Raw genomic sequence first — 9,430 nt, forward strand, 5'->3', positions numbered from 1 at the left:
GGCGCACCCCCGGAGCTTCCTCCCAGAGCGCTGGCAAGGGAAAGGTGGAAAGTTCTTTGGGCTCCACCAGCCAACTTTCGCGCTCGAGCAAGCGCCTGGATCCCTGGCCCAACCTGGCTAACTTTCCGATCCTCTGTCGGTAGTGGGCTTTGGTCGTGACCTTGCGCATCCTCACCCTTCAATTCGTGCCAACACCACCATCGTCTTCGCAGAACGACCATTGCCGGTCCCGGCCTCGCCTCCTGCCTCACAGGCGCTCCCGACGTTGCAGTTTTCCTCATCCCGAGTCTGCTCGCGACTGCCCGACCTGCTTGCAACCTGCGCGGTGTGACGTATTCTCCACACGCTCCAGCCTCCTGTCGCGTGGCCGCTCTCCTTTCGCGTTGGCGATTCCCTCCATTGCCATCGCCATCAGCATCCACCTTGCGCCACCACACCGCGCGTTGCCCTTGTGTTCACGCTGCATCGTGTTGCGGGGACCTGACTGCCCAGCGCTTACGCCTATGCACACTCTCGACGTCGTCGCCTGCCCATGAGAATGATGGTCAGCGGATAGGACCAAGTCCCGTTCACGACCTGATAGCCTCCGGCCATGGCTCCGAGCGCAGGCTTCAACGAGTATTTCCCCAATGCTCCTCGCTCATCTAGAGATCGCGCACACGAGCGCGACCGCGATCGGCTCAGCACAGAGGGCTCCAGGACAGCCACCCCGTCCCGCGATACAAATCCTCACAAACCCGAGTCGTTCGTGACGAATCCTGATGCATCGCAACCACCCCTCGATGATGCCGAAATCGTACCCGGGGACATTCTGAACGCTCTTGGGTCTACCAGCTCTCACGAGAGCACAACTTCCTCCATCTTCAGCACACACAATAATAATAATACCTCTCTTGCCGCCGCCACTGGAGTGCCTGCTCCGAATAGCGCACTCACTCCACTGACCAACATCGGATCGCCGATATCCTCATCTCGTCCTACACACCATAGGCGCGACGCAGAAGCATCGACCTCCGTGGGCGCAATGCTGTCCCCGCTGACGGGGACTGAGCGCCCGCCAGCTCGTGATCCTGCCCGCCACGTGCTTGGCCAGAGATTGATTCACGACCATCCTTCCGACAAATCCATGTCGTCGACCGATCGAAAGAACGTCAAGCCCAGATACAAAGAGTTCGGTGCGGTATGTACACAATACAGTAATCCTTGTTGGTGGGGGTGGGAGCGTCATCTTTATATCTTGCAAATTGAACCGAGGAAAAATGCATATGGCTAATACTATTTTGCTGAACAGAAAGATGACGCTCCCCCCTCAGATCCCCGACTCAGGAATGGTCGGACACGGATCGAATACATCAATGTCGACTTCAACATGCCCAAGTCCAGGCTGCGACAGACTCCCTACAACATCAGGCCGTACCAGTATGATCCCGCGACTTCGATAGGCCCTGGGCCGCCAACGCAGATTGTGGTGAGCGGCTTCAACCCTCTGCTGGCATTCTCCAAAGTCACAAACACGTTCGCCTCGTTTGGTGAGATCGCCGAAAGCAGCAACAAGATGCACCCCAACACTGGTAGCTACCTGGGCTTTGCGACTTTCCGCTATCGGGATTCCAAGCGGCGGACGCCGTTCGTGTCTGCCATAGATGCAGCAAAGAAGGCCGTTCGCTGCATGCATGGCCAGCGTTTTGAGGCGAAGCAGATTGTGGTTCAGTTCGATCGCGATGGCAGGCGCAGCCGACAGATGCTTGAGAATGTCCTGCAGAGGGAGGAGGAAGCGGAACGGGCCAGGGCACCATCTGTGGTCCCGCCACCTACCAATGCCATTCCCACGGGACCCAGATCAAGAGCTGCGGATGCTACTGGCCGCGGGTTCTTCCTTTCACCCAAAGGACCTGCCGCTGATCGATCAGCTTCGACAAGTAGCGAACCAACCCGAGCATTTCCGACGAAACCCAAGGGCTATTCGACGATTGAGCCGGTCGTGATTGCGACTATTCTCAAGAGCGAACCTTACATTTTCATAGCGGATGCGAGCGTGCCAGTCATGCCAGCAACGATTCCGCACATGAAGAAGAGGTTAAAGTCGTTCCAGTTCGACGACATCCGTGCCGACCGCACCGGATACTACATCATCTTTCCCGATACGTCATACGGCAGGGATGAAGCTTTCAGGTGCTACCGGTCAGCCAATGCAAGCTCGTTCTTCACATATACTATGGCCATGACGCTGGTTCCCGGCGCAAAGGCGGACAGGCCCGCGGAGGCGGACAAGACGGCTCCTCATCCGCCCGAGCGGGAGAGCGGGCCGGCAGTGGGGAGTCGGACGCGTGATGATCAGCAGAAACGCCAGAACGAACGACGCAGGGACGAAGAAGCTGTGCTGGAGGAAGAGAAGAAGCAGCGTGCCAAGAACTTTGACCCTGTGATGGAGGCTGTCGAGGCTATTCGTCGGGAGATGACAGAGCACCTCATCAGCCACATTCGGACCAAGGTAGCTGTTCCGGTTCTTTTTGACTACTTGGACCCAGCAAACCATGTCGCGAAGCGGCGGAAGCTGAATCTGGAGAGCACAACCATTTCTTCACGCTTATCCAAGACGATTGAGGACCGCGAGATCACGCCTGTCAGCACCCCGAATTCTAGAGCGGATCCTATTGAGCGGCGTACTGCACGCCTCGAGGTGGCTGCTCTACCACGAATACGGAAAGCAAAGGGTCAAAATGTCACGCAGCGCAATGCTTTCACTGATCCATTTGCACGCAAACGAACAGCCACTGGTCGCAACGCCTTCCGCTCGCTACACTACCGCTTGCAATCACCTGACAGCGATGAGGAGTCTGACAACGAGGCGGCGAATCGGGGTTCGATGGTGCGGGACACCGAAGAGCCCGAATCGCGACCACGCAGTCGTATGAGCACAGATGAGGATGCCTTTGATGATGCCTTTGGAGACGAGGACTCTACAACCGAGGCTGGCTTTGCGACTCCGGACCGTTTTGGTCGGACCAAGAAGCGGAAACTTGATCTTCAAGTTGAAGCAGCGATCAAGAGACAGAAGAAGTCGGATGAAGAGCTCTTTGGTGTCACCATCGATACTCTTGAGCACGAACTCCCTAGTCCTGTTGAAAGCACAGCGGTCCCATCCCTGAATGTACAAGATGAGAGAACACCCGAGCCAACTCAATTGCCGACGCCGACCGAAAAATCGTCAAAGCTGAAGAAGAAGGCCGTCCCCGCAAAGCCGAAGAAGAAAACCAAGAAGCAGATTTTGGAAGAGGAGGAGCTGCAAAAAGAACAGCAGCGCCAAGAACAACAGCAAGAAACTCCTGCAGAGGAGTTGCCTGAGCGTGTAGGCGAGAAGCCCGAAATCGAAGATGACGAGGACAGCAAGGCGGAGCGCACACCTGCGCCTCAGGCAGAGCCTGTGCAAGCTGATGATCGATTCTCCGACAAGGTGGAAGCTGCATGGTCCTTACCAAAGCACTGGCGACTTAATATCAAGACTCTCAACGACCTGCCACTCAGTCCACAAGACCTTCCCAATCTCGAGAGGCTCAAGAAGAAGTTCAAGGTCGGAGAGATTGGTGACCCCAGGCTTTGGGCATGGAAGCATAGCCGCATACACGATCTCAATGCCATGGACTCTGACGCTGATGCGCCTTTGAGCATCGAGGGCTACTATGTGCCAAACCCGACTGGCTGCGCACGGACGGAAGGCGTCAAGAAGATACTCAACTCTGAGAAATCTAAATACCTGCCACATCATCTCAAGGTGCAGAAGGCGCGGGAGGAGCGGCAGCTCAAGGCAGCTCGGAAGGATGGCAAAGACCCCGTCACCTCGGCCACAGAGGCCGCACGTCTGGCAGCCGAAAAGCTGGTGGCCAAGGGTAACTCGAGAGCGAATCGTGTCAACAACCGTCGGTTCGTGGCCGACCTCAACGACCAGAAGAAGACCCTGGGGCAGGACTCGGATGTGCTTCGCTTCAACCAACTGAAGAAGCGCAAGAAGCCGGTCAAGTTTGCCCGATCCGCCATCCACAACTGGGGTTTGTATGCCATGGAGAACATCAACAAGGACGACATGATCATCGAGTATGTCGGCGAGGAGGTCCGCCAGCAAATCGCCGAGCTCCGCGAGAACCGATACCTCAAGAGCGGCATCGGCAGCAGTTACCTCTTCCGCATCGACGAGAACACGGTTATTGACGCGACCAAGAAAGGCGGCATTGCGCGCTTCATCAACCACAGCTGCATGCCAAACTGCACGGCCAAGATTATCAAGGTGGAGTCCACCAAGCGCATCGTCATCTATGCGTTGAGGGATATCGCTCAGAGTAAGTTTTTCTCCCCTGGTTGAAGTTGACCTCGCGATCATGAATCTCGCAAGCTAACAATCTGGGGCAGACGAGGAGTTGACCTACGACTACAAGTTTGAGCGCGAGATTGGCAGTCTCGACCGTATTCCTTGCCTTTGCGGCACCGCTGCCTGCAAGGGTTTCCTCAACTAAGATGACGAGTGCGCACATACTTCTTTGGTGGATAGACACATTGATTAGACAATTTTCTCCGTGCAGGCAACGAAGACGCAGGAAGCCTCGTTATGCCTCCCATGGTTTTTTGGATCACGTATAGCGTCGTGTCCGTAGAGGGGTGTTGTCCTTGCTGCAGGAGGAGGAAAGTAATGATTACGCCAGCGCAAAGATAGAGAGGCCTGTGTATTACCAAGATTCATAACAAATGCCAAAAAAAAACAGAGCGAACCCGCAACGGAGCAAGTTGCGGCTGACAGAACATTTCACACAATCTGCCTCCGTATTCATGGGTGATGCATTTGCTCAGTATGACTGTGGTGATTAATATAACCAGTCATTGTAAAGTTGTGCAGGTCTAGCTTGTACGTCGGCCATATCACCCAAAATACATGTTTGCATTCAGTGCAGCCAACATATCTGTGTGCACTCAATGTGAGATATATGTTCCTTGGTAGATTAAACCAGATGATTTTCCCCGTTTGATCCCAAGCTTTAGAACGCCATTCTGACCAAAAATAGAATAAAAAGAAAAGCGTGCAACACATGAAAATGCCTGATGATTTATGGAAGACCACCAAAAACCCAGCGAACCGCCACGTCAGACAACTTTGAAAAAGGCATTCGAGATTTCCACACCACCTCCCCCATCCCCTTTCCCCCAGATATTCATTTATTTGTTTGTTTTGATTTTTATAATGTTAATGATGAGCGTCTGGGAGTCTCTCGATGACGTATTTTCCTCTGGCGACGTTCATGATGGGCACACCGGGGACTTTGCGTATGCGCCTGCAGAGGTCTTTGTCGTTTGTGGCGACGCTGGGAAACGGGTAAAAGTCATACATGGTTAGTCTGTTCGTTCCCATTTGTGTGTGTGTGTGTGTAACACGTATTCTTTTGGTGATTTGAAAAGAACCAAGGGGAGGGGTGAGTGATGGTGGCGGGAGAAGGCAGGAAGGAAGGAAATCTCACATGTACACGCGGTGCTTGACGACGCGGTCTACGATGCAGTCATCCGCGTAGACGCCCTTGTGGTCGCACTTGACCCTGGTCCAGCGCTCATCCCTGGCTATCCGCAGGGCGATGCGGTATTTGGGGCCCAGCTTCTCGAGCTCGGCCATGACGCAGTCGGTGATGATGGGGTTGCACTTGGCGTACAGGCAGTCCATCATGGACTCGAGCAGGGGCAGCTTGCGCTGGACCGTGTGCGAGAGGAAGTTTGTGTCGACGAGGACCGAGTACGGCGGCTTGAGGGCCTCGTTGTGCTGGAAGAACATGGACGTCGGGGCCTGGGGGATCTCGCGGATGATGTCGGGCGCGGCCTGCTTGGCCTTGACGGCGTTGGCGGCGTCGGCCTTGCCCGCGTTCTCCTTGAGCCGGTTGTCGCGCTTCGAGATGATGCGCTTGACCTGCCCGAACTTTCTCGTGCGCTTCGCTACACCCATCTTGGGCGGGGGTTCTGTAGAGGCGGCTGTGTTTTGACTTGCGGCGGCGGTGGCAGGCAGGCAGGCGGGCGGCGCGCAGGTGGTCTCGAGGTGGTTCGCAGAAAAGAGGCCGTCCGGTCGGTCGGTCGGCAGAGGGCGGGTTTCTGTTGTAGTTTTTTATCACGCGGCTAGGGGGTGTCCCGGAATGTCGTCGCAAGCCTCACGGATTGTCGAGAGCGAGGTCTGCCGGCGGGGATATCGTCAATTAGGAATTGCGCGAGAGGAAGCTGTCGTGGTGGGCTGTTTTCCAGAGCGAGCGCCGTCGCCGATTGAGAGACGGAGCATGAGCATGCTCGGAGGAGGGTCAGGAAATTTTAGTGGGGCGCCGGGCAGGATAAGGGGGCGATAAGGAACGTTCAGCTGGGCTCTACGGTGTGCAGACACTGTGCTGGGGAGAGCGGGGCACTGTATCCAGCTGCGAGGAAACATGGAGGGAAGACGCTAAAAATGTGCCTAGAAGTGGCCCCAGGGGACCACCTGGGCCCCAGAACTGCACTCAGGGTGCCCTGACGCTCAGGCCGGCGGGCCACGGGCGCATTAGCTTGCAGCAGGCTGTTCGCGGCTGAGCTGTGGGTGGGACAGTTTGTGATTGCGTCGCGACAGTTGTGCGGCGCGCACGAAACGGGCAGAGATGAGACGAGACGAGACGAGATGCGAGCGGCGAGGGCTACAGTAATCCGTACATGACGTTGATGGTCACGTTACCTGCCAGGCACAGGACTTTTGCTCTGCCTGCGCATGGAATGCAGCAGCACGCATCCGCATAATTAGGCATAGGCACAGGCATAGGGGGGGGTGGCGCCCCGTTATTACGAGATGACGCACGGTTGGCATGCCGGGCGCCAGCACTGTACAGCCTGGTGTGGGCGGGCGCGGCAGAGACAGTGCGATTGGCCGTGCGCGGCAGGCTCGAGGCGTGGGTGCCCCTGCTGGCGATCTGCTCAGCCAGGCGAGAAAACACGAACGCAGCCAACGGGGGGCGACGCACCCGCCTTGGCCTGCCACGCTTGTCTCTGCTCTCGCCCTTGGTGTCCTCGTCCTCCTCTGTGGCCTCCGTCAATCAATCACTCAATTCACTCGCTCTTTTCGTCCTCCACGCCCAACGACTGTCGCCAACTCGATCGACCCGCGCTCCTCGCTCGCTCGTGCGCCTCTCATCTTGTCTTGTCCTGCCCTTGTCCCGGCCCGACGACAACTTCTCCTTTTCCTCCGCCTCGCCCACATTCCTTCTCGACACTCACGCACGCACGCACGCGCCCGGCTGCCCACATCAGAGAACCCCCCCTTTCCTTCGTCCACCCGCCCGGCGCTCTGCCGTGTCACAGCCATGGCTCCCAAGCAGCTCTCAATCAAGCGCACAATGCTGCTCTCCTGCAGCGCCCTCGTCCTCCTCGCGTCCCTCGCCGCCGCCCAGAACAACAACAACCCCAGCCCGACCAACGCCGCGCCCACAACCGGCAACACTGGCACGCCCTCAGGCTCGCCAACCGGCGGCGTCACCAACACAAACACCAACACCCGCACCACGAGCACCGCGCGCCCGACAGAGACTGTCCCCAACCTCAGCCAGGCCACACAGATCTCCTCGAGCAAGACCAGCGCCGCCTCGTCCCCTTCTGCTCCCGCTGGCAACAACGGCGACCACCCCCCGCCGCTGCCTACCCTGCCAGGCTCGTACAACTACCCGCCGCCCGCCGTCCCCCCGACCAACAACGCCCCGTACATGAAGCCCAACTCGGTCCCCGAGGGCACCTTCTTCATTGCCGTCGGTGCCATCCTCGGCGCTGTCGGTGCCGCCATTCTTGTCTGGCGTGCCATCATTGCCTGCCTCCTCCACCGCTCTGTCAAGAAGGCCGCTCTCGCCCAGACGGCCATCAACGACAAGGCCACCTTCCCAGCGCCGCCTGCGCCTTTCTACAAGTACACCGACCACGAGTCTTCACTGTCCCTCGGCCAGGCAGGTGCTGCAGGCCGTGGTGTCCGCCGCACCCAGCGTGGTCCTGTCCCGTCCTCGACTCCCAGCCAGGCCAACCTCTTCTTCTCCCCGACGGCCCCCGGAGCCAACATGAACGGCAACCGCGAATCCCGCTTCTTGCCTTCGGGCTTCTACGCTGCTGGTTCCGGTGCCCAGCAGATCGGCACGCAAACTTCCATCAGTCTCTCCAACTTGCGGCCCGATTCTCGCGGCCACGCTCGTGCCGTTGGCCACAGCCCGCCTGAGTCCCCCGGTCTTATGCCACACCATGCCAACAACTCGAGAAGAAACCTCAGCACAAGTACTCTCAACCTGAACCGGCCAGTCAGCGGTCGTGCGCCTAGTGCCTACCTGGAGGATCTGCTGGATGACCAGCCAGAGCAGTTCCCTCCTCCCCACATTGGCCAACAACAACCAGGCCGCCTACAGTAGAGGCCGAGACTCAAGTCATAATCATGGTCTGGCAGCCAGGGGCGTCGACATGAGTATCATATCATATGCATTTTAATTTTCCACTACCATTATCGACATGACGGTACATTACCTCTTCTCAGTCACTCTTTTTTGGACGACGTGCCCTCGGCATTCCGGTTACTGTGGTCAGGCAAGGTAACTTCGGACTTTACAGACATCGCGAGCAAAAAGTATGGTGGTTTTCGTGCAGAAGGGACGGCGTTCAAGGCGAATCCAAAGGAGGGTTTTTTTTCTTTTTTCTTCCCCCTCCAGTGTGACATCGGACAGCCCCTACAACGGAGGACATCTGGCCCGGCTTTCCAGCTTTGCATATATAATTTCTTTTCAGCGGTAGACTCTCAATTACACACCGACAATTCTCTCTGGCATATATACGTATATGTTTACCTACTAGTTTCGCATGCACGATTTGTGAGAACCACTGTGTAGACCGATTCCGCCCTTCTTAATTCCTAGTTCGCAAGCCCTGAGCAGACAATGTTTCATCAAGTCATAAGGAAGGTTAGGCAAATTGAGAGGGCCGTGCTTGCTGCGTCTCCTGCGTACAATGCATGCCGCGCATGCATGTTGCATGTGCATATGCGTGTGTGTGTGTACGTGTTCCGCCCTATGGCAAAAAGTCGTGGCGATATCATCATGCAGAACCTTGTCCTTTTGAAACCATCTGATGCCAGAGGTCGAGAGGCGATAAAAGCTGCCAGGCACACACAGACACAGACACACGCACACGCACTCGCTCTATATATATATATATATATATGTATATACATATCTTTCTCTACATCTCTACATCCATCCAACAGACACACTCCCCCCCACACGCCAGCCCAGAAGCCCAACCTTCACGGCGGGCGCATTCATAAACGTCTTAAAGGACAGACCACCAAAAAAAAAGTAATGTGAATTTGTTATATAAAAGAGGAAAACCCGCCCCTGATTTCTAGAGATGAACTCTGAACCCCCCGCCC

General features: G+C 56.5%; 3 protein-coding genes across 3 annotated transcripts; 2 read left to right on the top strand and 1 right to left on the bottom strand.

The window, feature by feature from the left end:
* Positions 1-119: 119 nt before the first annotated feature.
* Positions 120-4,803, top strand: B0I36DRAFT_321197 (uncharacterized protein). Its single transcript, XM_046153664.1, has 3 exons — positions 120-1,180; positions 1,292-4,334; positions 4,405-4,803. The coding sequence occupies exons 1-3, from the start codon at positions 593-595 to the stop codon at positions 4,506-4,508; spliced, it is 3,735 nt and encodes a 1,244-aa protein (XP_046014151.1). The 5' UTR covers positions 120-592; the 3' UTR covers positions 4,509-4,803.
* Positions 4,804-4,830: 27 nt separating this feature from the next.
* On the bottom strand, positions 4,831-6,388 carry B0I36DRAFT_321199 (Fcf1-domain-containing protein). The gene is made up of 2 exons (XM_046153665.1): positions 5,502-6,388; positions 4,831-5,348 (listed from the first exon to the last, which is right to left on the bottom strand). Exons 1-2 carry the CDS (start codon positions 5,972-5,974, stop codon positions 5,231-5,233), a joined length of 591 nt encoding a protein of 196 aa, XP_046014152.1. The 5' UTR covers positions 5,975-6,388; the 3' UTR covers positions 4,831-5,230.
* A 636-nt stretch (positions 6,389-7,024) lies between these two features.
* Positions 7,025-8,910, top strand: B0I36DRAFT_321200 (uncharacterized protein). The gene has a single exon (XM_046153666.1). It carries the CDS (start codon positions 7,341-7,343, stop codon positions 8,418-8,420), a length of 1,080 nt encoding a protein of 359 aa, XP_046014153.1. The 5' UTR covers positions 7,025-7,340; the 3' UTR covers positions 8,421-8,910.
* Positions 8,911-9,430: the final 520 nt, after the last annotated feature.

The sequence above is a fragment of the Microdochium trichocladiopsis genome, assembly GCF_020744255.1.
Source record: "Microdochium trichocladiopsis strain MPI-CAGE-CH-0230 chromosome Unknown B0I36scaffold_4, whole genome shotgun sequence".
NCBI lineage: Eukaryota > Fungi > Ascomycota > Sordariomycetes > Xylariales > Microdochiaceae > Microdochium > Microdochium trichocladiopsis.